The sequence below is a fragment of the Coffea eugenioides genome, chromosome 7, assembly GCF_003713205.1.
Source record: "Coffea eugenioides isolate CCC68of chromosome 7, Ceug_1.0, whole genome shotgun sequence".
Taxonomy (NCBI): Eukaryota; Viridiplantae; Streptophyta; class Magnoliopsida; order Gentianales; family Rubiaceae; genus Coffea; species Coffea eugenioides.
The window spans coordinates 18498068-18520397 of NC_040041.1; the positions used below are offsets into that span (position 1 = coordinate 18498068).

The window sequence follows — 22330 nt, forward strand, 5'->3', positions numbered from 1 at the left end:
CACTCCGAGGGCTCCAACTAGTCACATTTGAAATATTAGAAACACAAAAGCACTTTTATCATAAAAGGGGTCAGAAATTCAAACTAATTCAAGAAACCACTCTCTATCTTGTAGTTGTACTTGCTGCTCGCCTTGCCTAAGTTCATAATATAATTTATCTTGGAGGACAACGTTGAATTACTTAATAAATTGGAGGCTCTATTGGAGAAAATACACATTTGATGAATCAAATTAAGAGTCCTAAAACTGAAGGGTCAATAGCGTTCACCCTTTTATTAAGGGGTATTTCTGCAAAATTTCATTCTCACCTAGTTAAGTTCTCTTCTTTTATTCTTGTTCTTGGGTGCAACAACAGTAAGATTTGAGGGACGAGTCTAGTAATTTCTTCACTAAGCTACTAGTAATCCTCATTAGTCCGATCAGTACTAACATAATACAGTTCAAATAAAGCCACAACTTGTAAAACTAGAGATCATGATATCTAACTCCCTAAGCACTTATGCAAAAATCTTATGATTTATATTTTCTTCCTTTTAACTGATAAATGGAATTGCTTGAATAATTTGGACTTGAGATAAGAAAACAATGTTAGATAAAATAAAAATAAAATTAAACCCCCCATAGAGAAAACCCATGTCACTCAAATCCATAATTGGACTTATAAACTTGTTTATGTATTTATTTGTTATTTTGACAACTAAGGGGAACATCGAGTAGGAATCAAGTAGTTCTGATATTGGGAGAGAACTAGCATAATTAATTGACCAAAAAATTTGTCATAAATTTCCTTTTACAAATATTTTCATAATTTTTTTGGGCAAAAAACGTCAACATTTCATTCATCAAAAACCCAGTTACACACCCTAGAGCAACTACTCTTCAATGTCTGCTTGAGCACTATCAAGCAACCAAACTGGAAAACAAGCTTTCGAATCAGCAACAAACCCTAAATTTAGAGCAAATCTTGCTAACTTATGGCTAACAGAGTTGAACTCCCTTCGAACAAAGGAGAAACAACATTCTTCAAAGTTATGTTTTAGCAGCTTAATATCCTGCAAGACTGTGGATATAACCACATCATCCGTATCCTTCTTTGTTTTATCTATTACAACCTTACAATCTGATTCTATAATAATTCTTTCCCATCCTTCCAAAGCAACTTTAACCATTGCAGTTTTGATTGCCAATGCCTCCTCAAGTATTGGTACTGAACATGTAAAGGAAGGACAAGCCCATGTAGCAACCGGCTTCCCCTTCCAGTCCCTAGCAACAATACCCCAGCTAGCTTTATTTGTCTGCTAATTCAATGCTGCATCAGTATTCAGCTTGATCCACCCTTTATCAGGAGCAGCCCATCTGTCTTGCTTCCCTACCCTTTGCCTTAACTCTCTCTCTCTTCCTCTCTTCCCTCTCCCTGGATCTCCTGGTACTCCATCCATTTTGTTAATGCTTTATGTACCACCACCCCTGGACCTCTACCCTTCCTATTGAAGTTTATCTCATTCCTATCCTTCCAGATTTGCCATAGCAAGTTGACTATGAAAGTAATATGCTCCTCCCCCTTCTCCCTAGCTGTTGCCTCCACCAGCTCAGACCACCACAACCAAAACTTCTCTCTCAGATTCTCCAATCCATCCCACTGAATTGGAGTCACTTTCCAAATAGCCTCTGCATGACTACATAGAAACAACATATGTTCGGTCGACTCTGAGAAGACACCACAACATTTACACAGTGGATTGCCTTGCATGCTCCTAGTCTTGATGTTTTCATTGACTGGCAAGATACCCTTTATACATTTTCAGATAAAATGCTTCAGTTTATGCTTCATATTAAGTTTCCATAAGACTTTCCATCCCCTTGCATTTACTTCATTCCTACTTCCAGATTCCTCATGACTATCTCTCACCCTCCTCCATATCTTTCTCTCCTGAGCAGACCTGTATCTAGACTTGACTGTGTATTCCCTTGAGGCAGAATGAGCCCAGAAGAGTCCATCCTTGATATCCTGCAGGCTCAAGGGAATCTGCAAAATCCTCTCCCTATCCTCCTTAGCAAACACCCATTCCAATTCCTATTTTTAATCAGCTCACTAACTCTATACAATCCCAGGTCTGTATCCTATTGTGTGCTCACCTTCCCTCCTGCCACCCCAGGGATCCATCTATCCTTCCAGATGTCTATAGTTTTCCCATCTCGTACTCTCTTCCTCATCCCCTCTTCCAACAGTGACCTCGCGCTTAAAATACTTTTCCAACACCAGGAGTCAGTACGTTTCCCTTTCATCTTCCAGATTGAGGTTCCTTTGAAGTATTTGGCTTTAAGGATCTTGCTGACTAGCAAATTTGGCCTAGTGAGTATTCTCCATAATTGTTTGGCCAGAAGTGCCAGATTGAAATTTTCTAAATCTCTGAAGCCCAATCCCCCATTCTGTTTAACTTCAGATAGCTTACCCCAACCTAACCAGTGCATCTTGCTCTCCTCACCCTTGCTTCCCCACCAAAACTTAGCCATCTCTCTCCTAATACCCCTACAAAGTTCCTTAGAAAGTTTACAATATGACATCACATATGCTGGAAGAGCCATGACCACAGATTTCAGTGGCACTTCTTTCCCAGCCATACTGAGCAACCTCTCTTTCCAACATGATATTCTGCTAACCACCTTTTCCTTAACAAAATTAAACACTTGTGTTTTTGATCTGCCAATTACCAAAGGTAGACCCAAGTACCTGCTCTGTTTAAGCTCCTTCATCACTCTCACTCTCTCAAGCATCTTCAACCTCTCCCCTACTGGATCATTCTTACTGAAGAAAATTGATGATTTCTCAGTGTTGATGAGTTGTCCTGAAGCTTCACCATATTGCCTTAGAACCTTCATCAACTGCACTGCCTCCTCTTCCTTTGCCTTACAGAATATTAATGAGTCATCTGCGAAAAAGATGTGAGATAGTCTAGGTCCACCAGAAGACAATTGGAGATCAGTTAGTTTTCCTTGTCTGACTGCTTGATTGAGCAGAGTTGAAAAGCCTTTTGCACAAATAAGAAACAGGAAAGGAGACAAGGGATCTCCCTGTCTTAGCCCCCTAGATGGCTTGATACCCTTCTTCTCCCCATTAACATTGACTGCTTAGGAAAAACTAGAAACACACTCCATAATCTATCCTACCGACTACTGACAGAACCCCATTCTCAACATTAGTTTTTCTAGAAAAATCCATTCTACCCTATCATAGGCTTTGGACATATCTAATTTCATAGCCATAAATCCCTCCTTACTAGATCTTTTGTTATTAAGGAAATGAATGCATTCATGAGCCACAAGTATGTTATCCAGAATTTGTCTACCAGGGACAAAAGCAGACTGAGAAGGACTGATGCAGCAACTGATAACACTTCTTAACCTATGGACCAGAATTTCGGAAATAATTTTGTATAGTACATTACATAGACTAATAGGCCTAAACTGAGTCATAGCAACATGGGAGTCAACTTTAGGAATCAAACAGATCAAAGTCTCATTAACAGCTCTTAGTAAATTACCAGAATGAAAGAAACTTTGAATAGTATTAATCAAATCTAACTTAATGTCACACCAAAACTTTTGAAAAAAGATAGGGGTCATACCATCTGGGCTAGGTGACTTGTTTGGATGCATAGAGAATACAACTCTCTGAACCTCCTGCTCAGTCACAGGTAAGATAAGCTGCTTGTTCATCACACTAGTTATGGACTGTGGGATTTCATTTAGGATGGCATCAATTCCATGAGGAGCCTCAGCAGTAAAAATGTCCTTGAAATATTGTATTATTTTTGTGCCAGTCTCCTCCTCATCCTTGCACCAATCCCCATCTCTTTTCTTGAGAAGACCAATCCTGTTCCTTTTCCTCCTTCCAGCCACACATTTGGTGTTCTTATCTCCCTCCATTAGCCATTTCTGTCTAGCTTTTTGACTCCAATAGGCCTCTTCATCCTTATAAGCTGCAACCAGTTTCTTCTTCAGCAATGCCAGTTTAACCCCTTTCCCACTCACATTACTATCTCGTAGCTCCTTCATCTCTTTTTAGTCTGTAAGATGATTTTCCCAAAGTTGCTCTCATTCTGCTTGTTCCATCTCAGTAAGGCCACTCTACACTGCTTGATTTTAAACTGAAACCTGAAGAATCTAGACCCTATACAACTAGTGTTCCAGGCTGACTTGACTATATTTCCCACCTCCTTATGTTGAAGCCAATTCCTATCAAACACAAACCTCCTCTTCCACCTCTTCCCTATTGCAGGTTTTGTATTTACCAACAACATGGAATGGTCAGAAGCTTCTGTCTCTAGATGCCTGCATCTTGCCTTCCTAAAGCTATTACACCAACTCCTAGATCCTAACACTCTATCTAAACGTTCTCTGATCTCTCCCTCATTACCCTACCTATTACTCCATGTTCAAGGTTTCCCCTCATAGCCAATGTCCACTAGTTCATTTGGTATTAATGAAATCTCTAAAATTTTTAAAGATGATATCTGCTCTTTCCCTGCCGCCCCACTTTTCTCCATTAGAGACTATATCATTCATATCTCCCATTATGGCTCAAGCCTCGCCCCACATCTGACTCCTTCTAGTAATCACATCCCACTGTGCTTTCCTAACACTGTCATCTGGACTAGCATAAATGCACACACACCACCATTCCACATTTATGTCCCTATCAACAATCAACAATTCTATAGTAAAACTAGTGAACAGTACCTTTTTGAGAGATACCTTTTTCTTCCACATCACTGCCAGACCACCAGCCATACCCACAGGATCTATAATAAAAAGGTGATCAAACTTGATTTTTTGCTTAACACTATTCAGGACACTTTTTTTATTTTGTATTTCTAACAGAAAAACTAAAGAGGGGAAATGAAGTAACACAGCCTCCTTGAGTAGGGGAACTATCAAGGGGCTTCCAACTCCTCAACAGTTCCACACCAGAGCTCTTATTGGGGCTTGGGAGCCCCATTTAGGGAGGGCTCCACCACCTCAAAAACTTCCATATAACACATCTCCTGGTCAGACCTCCTGTTCATTTTCCAGTTACTGCCAGGCTTAATTACATTGTCCCTCCCTACATTAATCTTAGAACCTTTCCTCTTCCTTGATTCAACCATAAGCTTCCCATTTGACACATCTCTCAGAGGTTCCCTTCTCTCCACTTCTTGCACTACCCTCTTCCACCCCCTACAGTTCCTACCCTTGCCTTTCTCTGCAAATTGATGATTAGCACGCAGCAACCCACACCTTATCTCCCCTTTGTTTATTACCTCCATACTGACCTCCTTCACTTCAATTGCTATAAGTTGCCCCATCTCTTTGTCTGTCTCACAATCCACCCAATCTTGATCATACATTACCCCCTCTGGAATTTGTTCTAATCCTATCTCCTCAGTCTTTCCCTCTGCTACTCCTAGAACCTTCCCTATTGTGATAACTTCCCTCTTAACTTGCTTCCTTAGCCCCCTTTCTCCACTCCCTTGCACTTCCTTCTCTTTCATCCCTTTACTATCCTCAATTCCCTGCAAGTTTTCCTTACCCTCACTCTCCACCCTCAACCCCACAGTACCTACTGCGCTCCCTAAAGTATTCCCATCCACTATATGGAAATCCTCAGTATATGTCAGGAATAAGTTTGGAGGTCCATTATGATTATTGTGATGCGAGGTGGACTCCTTGTGGTTGTTACTACCCAGATTTCGCTCTTTCTCACTACTAATCTTTCTATTAGGAGTCCTAGGGAAACTTGCCCTTAGCCAGTTATCATATTGTTGTTCCCCTTTCATTGCAGAACCTTTCAAACACAATTCTTCTCTTCGTGGCCAATGATCCAACAACGAAAACAAAAAATCTGGGCATTTTTCATATCAAAATTCTATCCATCTCAACTTGCCATTGGACTTAACCGTAATGCCTCTAGGGAGAGGTTTAGTCAGATCAAATTCCGCAAGTAATTTCATATGTTTCCCCTCTTTGCCTCCTCCTGGAGGCATGATTACCTCAAAAACATCACTGAAAATTCCCCCCATCTTCCTCCCTACCTCTCTAGTCATCCAGTGAAGGGGAAGGTTCCATACCTGTACCCATATCCTCCCATTATCAAATGCTTCCAAATCATCCTCAATGCCCTCCCTCCATTTCAACAGTATTAGCGGCTGACCATCATAGATCCATGGCCTCCCATTCAATGCTCACTCCAGATCTAATTTCTAAACAAACAAAAATTGAAACAGGTTAGTATGGATCTCCGTCACTTTTAGGTTTTTTGGATGGAGCCACATATTCTCCGCGAAGCTCCTAACTCCATTCGTATTCACTTTCTTCTCCCCCCAGACTTTCCCCATCAGACTCAAACTGCATTCATCCACAACTTTTGTGAACTCCTCCTCCTCCAACCATACGCCCTCTTTCTCTGAGTTTGAGAGAGTAAATCTCCTCATCATCTCCTTCAGATTATCCATTCTTTGCAGAAACCACAATCCTCTCCTGCTCCAAGCGAACCAATCTTACCTCAACTGAGCAGGAAGGAGTTGCAACTCTATGCTTTTCTCACCAAGTACCTACACCACAAACAAACAGAAGAAACTACGAGAGACAGACACTTGACTCAACAATTGAAAGAGGTAACCTGAATCAAACTTTGGAAAGCTTTGAATGCATTCATTCCTGCAAAATTTTAGATCTTGCTCAGAGTTCGATCCAGGCTCCCAAAATAGAAATTCCTAATTTAGATCAGAAATTGGCGCCAATCTATAATAGGAAATACTTGAAACGAAAGGTTATTGAAAATGGAAACATGAATGAAGAATGACTGTTAGTTATATTGGAAAGAGTGAAAGGAAAGAGTGAAAAGGAAAAGGGAAAGGCCACCCACTACGGGGGAGAAAACTCTCTTAGAGAGAGAAAGGACTTTCAAAGAGAGAGATTTACAAAAATTTTCATAATTGGAATATGGAATACGTGTGTGTGTGTTATAAAAACATGTACTTTAGACAAATCAATCTAATTCAATGAAACAATTTCAATGTCTTGACAAAGTTACAACCAGAAAATTATCGTAACTATTATGCTAGACAACTATTTAGGCCTTGATAGATGACATTAAAATTTTTGTACTTAGGTGGTTTCAATTCTTGACTATTCCAAATATCACAAAATTTTCTTTGTATTAATATGTTCTGTGCAATGCATTCTGTTTCTTAACTCCCCCACCCTCCCCCGTGGGCAACAAAAAAAAAAAGGCATTCTCTTTCTTATGCAAAAAGGCGGGAAAAAAACTTGGAGTGGTGGGTGAGGAAGAGATTGTGGAGATATTGATATAGCTAGACCAAAAAAAGTGGATGATACAAATATATATATATATATATATATATATATATATATAGTACAAGTTTAGTTACAAAAAGAGGGTGACTGCCCTAATGTCATCCTGTGCATGATTATTTAACCACAAGGTGAAGCTTGAATCCCATTTAACATCAGAGATTAGATTCACAGCAAATTGAGCAAGAGTATGAGCACACCTATTTTCAGTTCTATATACAAATGAGAAGGTATGGTGGATAAACATCTCACTCAGAACATTCATCCTCATTCTTTCCTTGGATTTTGTCTACTATAGCTTTGCAATCTGATTGGATTACAATCTGTAGTCACCCTGCCTCCTTAGCCATGATCAGAGCCATCCTTATTGGTTCTGCTTCCTCTATCATTGCATCCCCTTTCCATTGTTTTTTTACATCCCAGACTTTGACTATTTTTCCAGTCCAATTCCTTGTTACAATGCCCAGTCCTGTTTTGATCATGCTTGCTGAGATTGCCACATCTGTATTGATCTTAATGATACTTTCACTTGGAGGAGTTCATTGGTGTTTTAGTTCAATTTGATTTGTTTCAGAACTATGCCTTCCATCTTGAGGTGTTTGAGCTTCCTTGAATTCCAGCCATTCACTTTGTGCTTTAACTATAACTGCTTTATGATATTTCCTTTTTCCATTAAATTCATGTTCATTTCTTGCCTACCAAATTTGCCATAGAATGTAAGCTATCAATGTGATATACTCTCGTCCCTGGTATCCAGCCTTTGCATCTAAATGCCCTCCTATCATCTCCAAAAATTCCCTCGTGATTCCTCCAATCCATCCCATTGGACTGGTGATAGTTTCCATATTGTTTCTATATATTTGCAAAAGAAGAATATATGCTCAACTGTTTCTTCAGTTTCACCACATCTTGTGCACAGTGCATGTGCATCCCCCTTTGCCTGTTCTCCTATATATTGGATCCTTACAGGAAGTTTATTTTGCAGACACTTCCATAGGAAGTGTTTTACTTTGTACTTTAGATGCATGCCCCACGGGCTTTTCCATACCTTATCCCTCTGTTGGGAGTAGCTTGTGCCTTCCCCGCTGTCTGGTCCCTAGCTACTTTGCTTGCCTCTTTTTCTGCAATTGCATGGGCTGATTTAACCCCGTAGGTCCTAGACTTTGAGAATTTCCATTAAATTCTGTCCTTTCTGTCGTATAAGCTCAATGGGATTTTATGTATCATCTGGTGGCTCCTTCTCAATTTGCTTTTGCAATTCAGTGCATTGTTCACAAGGGTCGAAACATGAAAGACCACAGCAAGCATTTGTCTTAATGGTATTGCTGCTTGTTTGTTTGACTTGCGAGAGAGACTTGATTATTGATTATTTTGTCTACTCCATCATATCAACAGTTTTATCTGCTCCTACTTAAGTGCATGATGCAGAAGCGTAGTTTAGTAATAATTACATGAACTAATTCAAGAAAGAATTCAGAGTGACATATGATCAACTCTTAAACTGAACTGCTGGAATTGTCCCGGTGGCTAGGGGCGGGCTTTTTGAGTTCTTCCCACTTTAAAAGAATCTTAAACCTTGAGTACCAAAGTAATTTGATTAATATTAATAAAAATTTGGTATACCTATTACAACTAAGCCCATTTATAGGTTCTAGGCTTAGAGCAACAAATTGCAGGGACAACAAAATAGAGAAGCTACTAAAACGATTAACCAGCAAAACCTTAGAAAATACCGAAAAACAGTATGGAAACTGCTTAGAAAATAAATAAAAATGAATAAAATTACTAAAGGAAAGCACAACGAGTACCTAAATGAATAACCTTAAAGGGTTTCTTGGGTAGATTTATCGATGGTTTCTTGGTAGGCTCAACTCACAAGCTTTGGGGGTCGATGTTCCATAGTAATGCTACATATCATATGATGAGTAACAATTTTATCAATTATTTCATTCTATTCCTTTGGTGACTAAAATATTTCTGTGCAATAATTTCCTAGAAATATATGTCCACCATTGTATTATAGGCTGATATGGTCCTCATATTATTAGTATCCAATGATGTAAAAGCTTGGTAGACTGGGTTTTAAAAGATCCGATGGATCAAATTGTACTACATTACTTGGTGAGATGGTGTAGCACAATCTAAGCCTTAGATTTTTGAAGATCGGGTCTACTCAAATGTGAGCCATTAGATGAATATGCAACATTTCGAAAATAACAATAACATTTCTTAGCTTTCATTGCCACCCTCAAACTAAGAGTTTTCTCCACTTCCTTTGGATTATCAAAATTTAACAAATAATAACTAAGGGTTGATGTAGGAGATTAGTATACTTAACAAATGAACTTTCTAAAAAGTAATGGATATTTATTCCGAGTGCTTAGAAGGAATTTTGCTTAGTTTATAAACTCAAATTTCTAAGTATACTTTCCTAGAAATTTAAGTTCATAAGAAAAAAAAAAAAGAAAAGTACATTACAACAACACAAAAAGAATTAAAACCAATTTTAATTGTTATTATGATATGTAATTTTATAATGAAAACATTTGCCAATATTGAAATAAAATGATTTTTTGACCTTTTTATCACAAAATCCATAGAATGACACAAAAAGAAAATATCTAAATATTAGCATAGGCTATAACTTCAAACTTTAGTGGACTTGTAAAAGGTTTGCTGTTTAATTCAAAGAGAAATGATATCCTCTCCAAATTAGAAAGACTTGCAATTTCCATCAAGAATGCTTGACATTATATTTTGATCACATGCATTAGCATAAGTACCCACCCATTTCGCACCATTAATGCCTAATTTTGTAATTTATCGCTTTGAACTTTGATTTTCCTTTTTTTTTTTACCCTTTGGACATTTGTTTTGTATCCTTTTTTTTTTCGTATCTTGGAGTTGGTTGTATCTTGTATCTTAATGTTCGTTATGCTTCTGGAATAACTTCAATAAAATTGACCTAAATTCATGGATGTTTGGATTTGGTGTGATAGTTCGGTGAATTGGTCTATGTTATTATCTGAATATCTTTGTTACAATATTATTTACAACTCTCGGGAAAAGATATAAGTAGGATGCATATATGTTAGAATAAAGTCTCAACATCTGATCTAATTGGTAGCGACATTATTAAAGTATCATGGGATTTTTTATTCGAATTTCAAACTCTTCTATTTTCTCTTTTCTTTTTGTAAGGATTAGAATTCCCTTGAAAATAAAAAAAAATTAGGGTGTAAAGTTTCCTAACTAAAAGTTTAAAGAGCATATTGAAAATAAAAAGAACTTCTAGGGCAAAATGGAATAAGCCCTTCACAATAATCAAAGATCTTTTTAGGAACTTTTCAATTTTAAGAGTTGACAATTGTAGAAAAAACAATTATAAACTTTAATTCAAGTGATTTCACAATTAGAAGGTTTGTCTTTGACCAAAGAGGCCTTGGGTTTAGTGGCATAAGTTGAAATGTCAAAGCCTAAAGGTCCTAGGTTCAAATTTTCTTTTTTCTTCTTACGTCTTAAATCGCACCCTTCCCCTACTAGGAAATAAAAAAAAAAAAAAAAAAAGGGGCTTGTTCTTGACTTGTTCCCAAGCATACAAGTTTAATAGGGCAAATGCTTTGTCTGCTACCCAAGCTTTGTGCTTAAAAGCACTAATTATGTTTTGTCAAACTAAAATATTAGTGCCCATCCATGAAGACCATGTCGTTGCATGCATAAAACCAAATCTATAGATACCAAAGTTTTCATTTTCACTAAAACTTTCTTTTTCTCAAATTTTCTGTTTTCCATTTTATTGGTCCTTAATTTTTTTTGTTGATGTTGCATTTAATCATATTTGTAAGTTTATTTTATTTTCAAACCAAAAAAAAAAAAAGAAAAATCAACGAAAGAAATATGTAACAACATTCATATGATATAGTGGTTTCTGCATTAATTTCTATATTATCGTTCTTTTTTTTTCTTTTTTAAAAAATTTATTTTAATAATGTAAATGGAAGGATTCGAATCTAAAATCTCTCACTTACACTCCCTCCCTCGAATCACCCAACCCATTCCTCCCCCTCCCTTTTATTTTGTCTATTCATGATTGTTACCTCGTTTCTTAATAAATCCATAATTTGACTACATGTGCGAAATGAATGGTTTCATAATGCTAGGATCGAAGTATTTGCTCACATTGCAGACAACGTAACTCAACAAGAGAAGCATCAGCGGTGGATTCACGACTTTTTTTTCAAAGGATGAAATAATTTTTGGATTCAACTCACAACCTACGGTTTTTTACTTTTTATTTTTTTTGGATAGAAGTACTTGTTACAGTAAGTTTAATATGCATGAACAAATTATTTTTCTTAATTTCTTTTAAAATTTTGTTCTTGCAGAGGAGGAGTGCAATTTAAGAAGTAGGGAGGGGACAGAGAGATCAAAATCCAGGACCTCTAATTCCTAACTTCTCAACCTTAACCATTAGACCAAGGCCTCCTATGCATTCATGAACAAATTTATTGAACACTGTAAAAATAAAATAAAAAATTTTTATATAGCTTGTGATTTATGATCTACAGTAACTATCATGTTATCTAATTGTATGATTGCAAAATTGTTAATATTACTTAAAAGATACACTTTTTAACCTATCCAATAGTAGATAATCTGCACACACTTAAATTGTTAAATAATTGTTTGGTTCACCTGTAATTCGTATGATTAGATATAAAATGCAGTTCAATGTTAAGTAAATAAGATTTATTAGAAAGAAATTAAAAAAATAGCATTATATTTTATTTCAAGGTTCTATTTTAGAAATAGTGAGGGCAAATATAAAAAATTTTAGTACATTTGGGGGAGACTAGTGGAGCTAGCTAGAATACTTTTGAAAAAATGAGGAGGCAAGAGTGAGGCAATGTTAAAAACTAAATTTTTATAAGTTATTTTATTATTTTCAAAAATTGAGAGCATGCAATTATAGCTGTAGAGTAAAAGCAGCCCCATCTTCTTCTATCGTGACAAAATACTTCAAAACGTGAAGACATATTTTCAAGCTGTATATGTATAACGGAAAGAGATGGATTACATCCAACCCTAAAAACAGATGCAATTTTTCTATTTAAATTATAGAGAATGGAAATATGTGTAATGAAAAGCAAAAAAATTATGTTGACAAAAATATAAGCTCTTTCAAAATTTTAAAAAACAAGAAGAAGAAAAAGACTTTTCTTGAGGAGAGAATTTTGATATGTGAGGTCACTTGTCAGAATGCATCATAAATTATAATAAAATCCTTTATGGAAAAACTAGTGATCCTTAATGTAAACTATCTATTTCAGTCTAAAAGAAGATCTTAATTTGATTGTCGTTAATTTCTCTAGAGGAAGAAACTGTTACAAAGCAAGACCAATTGGATAAAGAAGTGTAAACATTGCTCAACAAAATTGTCATCTAGTTTTTTTTTTATTTTTCATTCTGATCAGTTTTAACAGTTAAAATTGATCAAATTGTATGCAGTGAAAAGAGATGGACTCCGTTGAACCCTATAAAAGTGATACAATTTTTCTGTACAAATTGTAGAGAACAGAGAGTTGTGTTATAAAAATTAAAAAAAAAGGATTAAAAAAATATGATCTCTTTCATTAAAAAAGTATTTTCTTGAAGACAGAAATTTGATATGTGAGTTCAAAGTCCACTATAAATTTTAACAAAATGATATATCTTCTATGCACTGACAGTGTGTACACTAGTGGGTCAAGATGCTTGCAATATCTACAAAATTTGATAATTAAATTCCAATTCAGATGATATGTCATTCATCCAAACCCATTAGTATATACGCTCTCAGTGTGGAAAAGACTAATTCATAAAGATAACTATTGCACAAGTTTTTAGATGTTCTTTTCCTTTTGGCTTGATATCCAAAGCTATTTCTAGATCCAATGCCAACGAAAATGGGCTGCAAAGAACAACAATACGCAAAGTGTACAAGACAACCGTTTGAGGCAAATTTTACCTTTCTTTTGCCACTCCCTTTTTCTGTTGACTAGCAGATAAATACCGTGCTTGCACTGTTGCACATGGTGAGAAATTAAAATCACGCCCACGGTGACAAATAAAAATGTGCACACAATCATTTCCAAGCAATGCACAAAAGACGATTTAAAAGCAATACAATTTACGGGATTTTTTGCTGAGACATTTTGTTTGTTAATTTATTATTTAGAAAACAAAGTAAATAACGTACTGATACAATTGTACAAGGCATCGGTTACTCGTAAATATGAGGTGATTTTTAAATATGAATGCATTTGACTTTTGTTAAATTAAAAAAAAAAAAAAAAAGAATGTAGTATGCTGCTTCTTTGTGAGTGTATTTTTAAACATGTGTGTTGTTTTGTTGGTCTCAAAATAAGATAAGATAGTAGTAAATTGCACCATGTAATTCATATGTCAAGGAAATTTCATATATTTTTTTTCAAGTTGAATTTACGTATTGTGGATAATTGTATCTAACATTTTATTTCCCTTTTCTAATAATTGTTCATAAAGAGGTCGAAGGCTTAATAATTCCAATAATATTTAATCCCTCATCCTGCAAAGTAATTTAAAATAATTCCAAAGCATGACTTTTGCAGGATGAAAAACTGATCATCAGGAGTTTTAGAAGTCATAACCTCATGTAGCAGCCCCTCCTTCAAAATAGGAATGCTTTTGAAAATGCACAGCAACTATAACTATAAGTATTGCAGAGTCCTTCCAAGACATTAAGTTTAGAAATGCAGAGTCCTTTCAAGACATAATATAATTAAGTTTACCACATTCAGAAACAGTTCATGCTAACAACTATAAGTATATATCTGAATGAAACCCAAGCATATTTAGAAGACTTTAATTCCAGAAAATTCTAACACTAAATAAAAAATGCACAAAAAAATAAGACTTGCAGAACATCAAAACATACAAGGAGTACGTAGCTATTGTATTAGAGTAATATTTACATGGCAAGAAAACCTATAAATAACCAAATTCACAAATATGAGTTTAAATTAGTATCAGAACACAACAGAAAAAATCTACTCAGATTGAAATTACTGAAGTAGTGGATTTCCCAACTAAAAATTAGCGTCGGATTCTTACGAAATACGCAAGGAGATAATAGCAATGCTGTGGCTACATTCAAGGTTGCAATTTAGGAAGAAGCCACCTATAACTCCATCAAGGTAACTTCGCCAAAATATAGCAGCCTCTTAAATATTAGCTCAAAACCCGAAATATGAACTACATTCAAATGTCGAGTGACCCTACTGGAGAAAAATCTCTCCATTTTAGCTGCCACGTGTCAAGTAATAAAGGTTGCTATAGGACCCTTATTTATCTAGTAGGTAGATATATAGATATTTGTTGATTATAAAAAGAGGTTAAACTTGAAAAAAAGTATTATCGGGAGATTCGAATTTAATATCTCTAATTTTGAGGTCTCAACTTTAGTTACTAAATTAAGATCTTCTTAGCCGATTGCACTTAGATCTAATTTATGACACACAAGAATTCCATCATTTATTTATACGTGAAAGGCCTCTTAAAAGTAATACATAAAAGACCTCTTAAAACTAATACAATTTATAGAGATTTTTGGTAGGGATATTTTTTCTAATTATTATTTGGGAAAAAAAAGAGCAAAAAACAAAATAGAAACACAATTATATATTTTATTATAAAAAGACAATAAACTCATTAAAAAATGTTGTCGGTAAAAATTTTTTTTGTGATTATTATTATGCATTGAAATCATAGCAATAGCATTCAAATATCAAAGGAGAATAAACCCCCCGCAAAAAAAAAAAAAAGAGAAAAGGATATGAATTGTTAAAAAAAAAAAAAAAAAACTCCATCCAAGAGGTTAAAATAAAAATATAGATTGCACCTGTATCTATTTTTTTTTTTCTAGCAGAGGATAGGTGGAACTTAAAAGGCAAATAAGGGACAAGGAGATTTATACTTAGAACCCCTAATTTTTAGAATCTCAATTTTAACTACTAAACAAAGGCCTCAGCACTGATTGCACCTCTGTTTCATTTATTTATACATGAAAGGCCTCTAAATAAAAGTAATAATCAAGATTGCAGCAGTACTACAATCATATATCAAGCTTATTTCTTTTCCTTAATTTGAAAAAGCGAAGGCCTTAATAAAACTTCAGGAACAAAAATTAATACAAACTTGTTGCAAAGTGGGTAAAAAAATTTGTGAATAATTTTTTCTTTAACTTATTATTAAAAATAGAAAGAAAACAACTAAGTAATACAATTATATATTTTATTATAAAAAGCTCACAAAAAATTACAATTTAGACAAATAATCATGACAAAGATGCAGTAAAATGGGTAGTTAAAAATCTAGCATGAATTTTTTTTCTTAATCTATTATTAGAAAAAAAGTAGTAATCAATACAGTAATACAATTGTATATTTTATCACACAAAAAAAGAATAAACGTGCACAAAAAATTCCGCACTAAAAAAAGGATGTCTTTTTCGATTATTATTGCATAAGCAGAAATAACAAAAAAGAAAGAATAAAATCCCACAAAAAATAGAAAAAGATATCAATTGTATATTAAAAAAATGAAAAAGGTATAAAAGAAAAGGAAAAATAACAACTCCATCTAGCAAGGGGAAAAACAGGATCCTATCTGTATAAAAATCTAATTTGTAAGATACACGCGAATATCATAATTCATACAAAAAAAAAAAAGAGAGAAAACATTTCAAAAGCAATGTTGCACCACAATTATATCATCATTTATGATTTACATTTACATAAAAAAGGTAAGAACTCTAGTAGAAGTGCTGCTATTATTACTACCTATGAAAGGTAAATAACAGTAATAATCATAAGATAATAATAGTAATATAATAATAAACGTAACAATCTGGTAAGCAACTTAACAGCAACAAAGTTTTTGGAAAAAAAAAAAAGGAAAAAGAAGGAAGCATTCCATCCAAAAAGGAAAAGTACCACGTAATAATAAAGAATTTTCGCAGGCGCAATTTCTTTGGCAAACTATTTTTAAAGAAAAAGGAGAAAACTACATAATAGCACAATTGCATATTCTATTATAATAACAAAATATTATAAAAAAAATAACCTTGAGAAAAAATATTGTCGGTAAAAAAAAAAATCAACATGAGATTTAAAGTTAGGATACTTAATTTCTGCACCCTTATCTTTAGTTACTAAACTAGGACGTCGTCAGCTGATTACATCTATATTTAACTCATAACACACGCGAATTCCATTATTCAATCATACCTAAAAGGTCCTTTATTCCATGATTCAGCAAAGACTTCTCAAAAGTACCACAATTCATAAAGAATTTTCGCAAGAGTAATTTTTTTTGACAACTTATTATTCAGGAAAAAGGAGAAAATAACATAATGGTACAACTAATAATAATAATAATAATAATAATAAATTAATAATAATATGGCAAGCAATTTAATAGCAAGAGAATTTGGGGGAAAAAAGGAGAACAAAACCAATATAAGAAATGTAGCAACACCACAAAAATATATATTCTAATACAAATAATACAGTACTAATAATAACAGTAATACACATAATACAAAAATAATAACATGGCAAGCAATTAAATAGCAGCAGAGTTTGGGGGAACAAAGGGGAAAAAGAAGGGGAGGGAAAAAATCCAGCACCACAACAAATATAATATCACAAGAAGAAAAATAAAAAGAAGAAAACAACAAGAACCATTCCATCCAAAAAAAGCAACTTCCAATCCACAATGCACGTGACTTGAACATGCTGGAGGAGGATGACCACCAACCAATTTAAGGGATTTGGACATCATCTTTTTAAGTTGAATTAATCCTACCAGATATGCATTGTAGGAGACGGAAAGGAGCCCAAGTCTCTAATTTAATATACAATACTTTCAAAGGTAAAAAGTAACATAACCAAGTTCCCCCCCCCTTTTCTTGTCTCTTCTTAATATTTGTTGCAAAAAAAAAAATAGATATTTTAACATATTAATTAATTGAGTGTATGGTTCTTTGTCGAGGAAAAAGAGAAGCAATTAAAAAGTCTGTACTACTCTGACCGAAATACAAAGAAGCAAAAGTGTATCTTGCATATAGGCTTGTGCTTAGCTGACTATAAGCATCATATCAATCTGTAGCAGAATTTAAAAGAAAAAAAAGAACTGAGATTTTATGGCTGGAAGCATCAAGTCAAACAAAAAGGGCCAAAAAAAAAAAAAGGAAGCTTTTCAAGAAACTTGAATTAGACTCCTTGTGAGGAGATTGACTCTGTTTCCGAGGAACTTGACTATTCTTCTTCTTCTTCTTCTTCTTCTTCTTCTTCTTCTTCTTCTTCTTCTTCTTCTTCTTCTTCTTCTTCTTCGCTGGAACTCCATGGATCTTCAATTAAGATCTTTAGAACCTCATTTCCCATATCTATCTGTTCTTGTTGAATTTGCTTCACTGAACTTGCAACAGACTCAAGACACCCTCTCACCTCAATCATTTCAAGAGTCGGACATTCCCCTAAACAAGAAGGCACCTCTTCCATCATCCAACAATTGTGCACAATCAATTTCTCAAGACGGGGAAAATTATCAGAAGATGCAGTCCAGCTGCGAAAGTCCCGCAAGTTTGACAATTTCAAGACTCGGAGCTTAGGGAACTCCCCTTCTTTCATTTCCCATTCTTTCCCAAAGAAGGGGTCATCGACTAATTTAAGCACTTCAAGTTTGGGCAACTTTCCAATTGTTGAGATTTCACTCCATGGCTGCTCATTTTGTTTTAGAGTCAGCTTCTTCAAATTCAACGGGAATTTAAATCTAGTCGACTCAAAGCAACGCAGAGTAAGTGATTCTAGTCGACTCAAGCAGTCAAACACGAGAATCCCATCTCCAGTACATTTTTCTCTTGATGCCGTCTTCGTACATCTTAGCCTGCAGATGTTTGGTAACTTTGTCAGTATCTTTTGCAAGCTTTGAGAGGAGGGATCAATGGCAAGGCTTAAACTGTCTAAACGATCTAAACCTGGGCATTCTTCAAGATTTTCAACAGGAAAAATGAAACCAGCATAGGGATATGTAGTCCATAGATGTCTCAATGTCTTAATGTTCCAGATAGCCTTGGGTAACAAACAATGAATGCCGTTTCCTCGTAGCAGAAAAGTTTGTAACCTTGAGAGGTTAGCTATTGCAGCTGGGATGAATTTTACTCCTCTAGTACGAAGAGCTAAGTATCTCAAGTGAGCAAGCAAAAATACTTCCATAGGCAAATATGCATGAAACACCAATTCCCCCAAATCCAACACTCTAAGAAGTTTAGGTAACCAAAACCCCAAATCATCCTCATTAAACAATAATAAACTGCGTACATAGGGAAATTCTAGCAGTGACTCCCAAATCATCAAATTCCTGGCATTTCGATCACAAACTCTGAGGGGGTTGCTTGGGCCAGTATGATCATTCCGACTATGCAAAACATGTAGAAAGTTTTCTTCTTTGGCTTTTTTCACACAAAACTCATGTACTAAATCATGTAGTCGGCAGGCTTTAGCGCCACCCATACTTCTTTGTTCAGAAACCATAACTAAACTTCTATCAACCAGATCCTTCAAATAGTCATCTGCCACATCCTCAAATCTCATTCTTTCAGTCTTTCGCACAAATCCTTCAGAGATCCAGAGCCAAAACAACCTTCGGACAGGAACGTTTTCGTCTTCTTGAAATGCACTGAAGTAAAGAAGGCATGGTTTCAAATCATCCGATAAATGATTGTAACTCAGCTCAAGCGTCATCATGCAGTATTCATCATTAAGGACAATACTGGAAGTTAGACTCTTTGCAACTTCTTCCCAGCAGTCTTCTGCAGTATTAGCAAGAATTCCAGCAGCGAGGACAACTGTGAGAGGTAAGCCCCTACATAATTTTGCTATTTGAGATCCAACTTTACCTAGTGTCGGAGGAAAACCTTCTTTTCTAAATACCTTTTTCTGCAGCAATTTACAACTCTCTTCGTCAGTAAGGTGGCGGAGATGGTGAGCCATGCTATCAGGTTTGAATTGCAATTGAATTCTGCTGGTGAAGAGAATCCTACTTCCATTGGCATCATCGGGTAATGAACTTTTGACCAAATTCCATGCCTTGATCTCCCACACATCATCCAAAAAAATGAGATACCTATTTCTCTTTAAAAGCTTGAACAGCTTGGGAGCCAAATCACTTTCATCCATCTCAAGATATTCATCAGGACTTCTAGAAGAAATACTGCATAAAAGCTGAACTAACAAAAACTGTGCATGCTATACACTTGAGAAACAGTACACCGAGCAAGGATATGAAAGTGGCTCAAAATTAATGGATCATTGCAAACTCTATTGGCCAATATTGTCTTACCAAGTCCAGCCATACCCACAATTGAAACAAAATCCAACAGCTTTGAACCCCTGGTAAGACTGTGAATAATTGTCTTTATCTCATCATCAAGACCCACCAGAACTTCATTCAACACTGGGATGCTACGTTTTGACTCAATGCGGAAAGATTTCTGGTTAGTTCTCTGAGCTCCGCAGTCATGCCTCGTGCTATGATAGGTTTCACGGGCCTCAGTCCTCAAAAGCTGGATATCTCTGGCAACTCTTCCCAAATATTCATGTTTATCACCAACCACGATAGAGTCAATGACAAACTCTGCCCAGTGTGCAACCTCCATAATCCGACTCCAAAGAGCTTGGAGTTTTCCATTCCCGTTGCGCTGGTCTGCTATCTTGACAAGGAAAGATCTTAAGAATACGAGATCTTCTAGGACTGTGCGGATTTGATCTTTCGGGAATGCAATTGAATCATCAGCCTCATTACAACTTTCTAGTTCCTTCAGATTTTCAAGGAGAAAATCCATAGAGCCCAACTCATTGGTCCTAGGAAAACCAAATCCTGATACTGACGTTACTGGATCGGTAACTTCTGCCCTAATAAACTTGAGCACTTTAAGCAAATGAAAAAGAGCAAGATCAGTTTCCTTGGCCAAGCCTTTTTGGATTTGATTCACGGAAAGAGAGAAAATTACAACTGCTGCATCACAGGCCACAACTCCAATAAGATTCTTCATTTCAAGGCACAGCTCTTTGAACTTCTCCTGGTGCCTGAGGAGGACTGTCAGGAATCTTAGCCCCTCGAGGAGCTCTAGCATTTGATTCATAATCGGAGCTGCAGAGGCCCCATCCTGAGGCCTAGACACGTGGCAGCCCAGGTATAGCCGAGCTGGGCCCCGGCCCCAGGCTCCTGGCGACCGCCCTGGGCCGCACCCCCGCTAGGGCTCCAGGGGGATCGGGAGACCGCCCCGCAGAGGTCGGAGGAGATCCCGCTCGGCGCGGGATTGAGATTATATCAGGAAGGTCCCGGAACGTACGGAGGTCGGACTCTGGCCCAGGTATAAATAGTGCTACACACCCATTGCCTAAGGTACGCTCACGATTCGGCTAATACACTCTGGCTAAGTTAATCCCCGTGAACCCTACTCACCGGACAACTAACTTGACCGTCGGAGTTCCCTTGGGGGCCACCTCAGGGCCCCCCTTGTAAGTTCACTCCTTTCTGTTTTGCAGGCTTGGGGCGAGTTCTTCCATCAACACGCCGAGCTCATCAGGTCAGCTCGGTCAGGGGAAGTTCCGTGCTTCTTCAGTTGGCGCCGTCTGTGGGAACCGAAAGGTAATTGTTAGTGTTGATGGCGAGGACACGGTCCAAGCGAACAGTTGAAAGCACCGGAGCCGGGGCCGGGGAGGGGTCTCGTCGAGAGGAGAACGAAGCGGCCGGGGGCGCTGGGGGCTCGGCCCTCTCAGGAGACCGGAGACGGCAGATGCTCCAGTTCGTGACAGAGAATCTCCCCATGCTGGAGGATATAATCCGGCAGGCAAAAGGAGGAGAGGAGGCGGGGGGCGCACCAACTTCCAAAGCCCAGGAGAAGGAGAAGGAGAAGGAGTCGATCCCCGACCCTTCGGAGGATGGGTCACAGGACCAGCCCCCTAGGAGGAAACGACCGCGGACTCCCCCTCGTCACCGAGCTTCGGTGGTCGGGGATAGCGAGAGGTACTCCCACGACCGGTCCGTGGGGAGCCGACCAAGGGATCCCTCCCCACGAAAACCTACGCGAAATGGGCTCGCACGCTCCCCCGCCCGATCTGTTAGGAGCCGCCCGCGCGACCCACCCCAGTGGCAGCCCGTCCGGGATGAGCTCGAGCAGATCCTGCGACCACAACCGTACGGGGACAGCTACGCAGCCTCGCCCTTCACCCAGGAGATCGAGGACTACCCGCTACCCCGGAGGTTTAAAATCCCGAACATCGAGCTGTACGATGGCTCGACCGACCCGGAAGACCACCTCTCGGTCTTCCTGACGCACATGCGTCTGCAAAACGCCGCGGATGCCCTCCGCTGCAAGACCTTCCCCATGTTTCTCAAGGGTAAGGCGCGACTCTGGTTTCAGGGCCTGGCACCGGGGTCTATTCAGAGTTTCACCGAGCTGGCCAGACAGTTTGCCGCCCAGTTCGTTTCCTCGAAGACCTACTCGAAGAACGCGGCCCACCTGATGGCCGTTAAGCAGAAGCCGGATGAGTCCCTGAAGAACTTCATGACGCGCTTCAACACAGAGAGCCTGCAGATCAGGGATAAGGACGAAAAGGTGGTCATGGCCGCCTTCATGAACGGGTTGAGGGTAGAGGATCTCTACTACAAGCTTGTCGAACAACCTCCCAAGAACCTGGGAGAGCTCTTGACCCGGGCTCACGCCGCCGCCAATACAGAGGAGGCCGGCCGCCTGAAACGGGAATCAGATCGGGAGTTCGGGGACAGGAAAGGACGGGCAAACCCTCCTGAATCCAAGGATGGCCAAGTCAGGAAGAACGTCTTCGACCGTCTCTCCAAGGATAGGGCACCAGCTCCGCCGCCCCTCCCAGAG

At 37.6% G+C, this 22330-nt stretch overlaps 2 protein-coding genes across 2 annotated transcripts; both read right to left on the reverse strand.

The window, feature by feature from the left end:
* Positions 1 to 872: 872 nt before the first annotated feature.
* LOC113777055 lies at positions 873 to 4056 on the reverse strand. The gene is made up of 5 exons (XM_027322099.1): positions 3627 to 4056; positions 2137 to 3125; positions 1871 to 2074; positions 1460 to 1789; positions 873 to 1295 (listed from the first exon to the last, which is right to left on the reverse strand). Exons 1-5 carry the CDS (start codon positions 4054 to 4056, stop codon positions 873 to 875), a joined length of 2376 nt encoding a protein of 791 aa, XP_027177900.1.
* Positions 4057 to 6536: 2480 nt separating this feature from the next.
* Positions 6537 to 20575, reverse strand: LOC113777056 (putative late blight resistance protein homolog R1A-10). Its single transcript, XM_027322100.1, has 3 exons — positions 19774 to 20575; positions 17805 to 19660; positions 6537 to 6590 (listed from the first exon to the last, which is right to left on the reverse strand). Exons 1-3 carry the CDS (start codon positions 20573 to 20575, stop codon positions 6537 to 6539), a joined length of 2712 nt encoding a protein of 903 aa, XP_027177901.1.
* Between the last annotated feature and the right edge of the window lie 1755 nt (positions 20576 to 22330).

Bases quoted from the DNA above. Each gene is read 5' to 3' on its own strand.
- LOC113777055 (XM_027322099.1), bottom strand. From the start codon at position 4,056: ATGAAGGAGCTACGAGATAGTAATGTGAGTGGGAAAGGGGTTAAACTG. The intron at 3,126-3,626 runs GTATGACCCCTA...TTTCCTAAGCAG, and splicing joins CAAGTCACCTAGCCCAGATG to TCAATGTTAATGGGGAGAAG. The intron at 1,790-1,870 runs GTAAATGCAAGG...AAATGTATAAAG, and splicing joins AATCTGGAAGTAGGAATGAA to GGTATCTTGCCAGTCAATGA.
- LOC113777056 (XM_027322100.1), bottom strand. From the start codon at position 20,575: ATGAATCAAATGCTAGAGCTCCTCGAGGGGCTAAGATTCCTGACAGTC. The intron at 19,661-19,773 runs GTAAGACAATAT...AGTTTTTGTTAG, and splicing joins TGTGGGTATGGCTGGACTTG to TTCAGCTTTTATGCAGTATT. The intron at 6,591-17,804 runs GTTCTAAAGATC...TTTGTGGTGTAG, and splicing joins AGATAGATATGGGAAATGAG to GTACTTGGTGAGAAAAGCAT.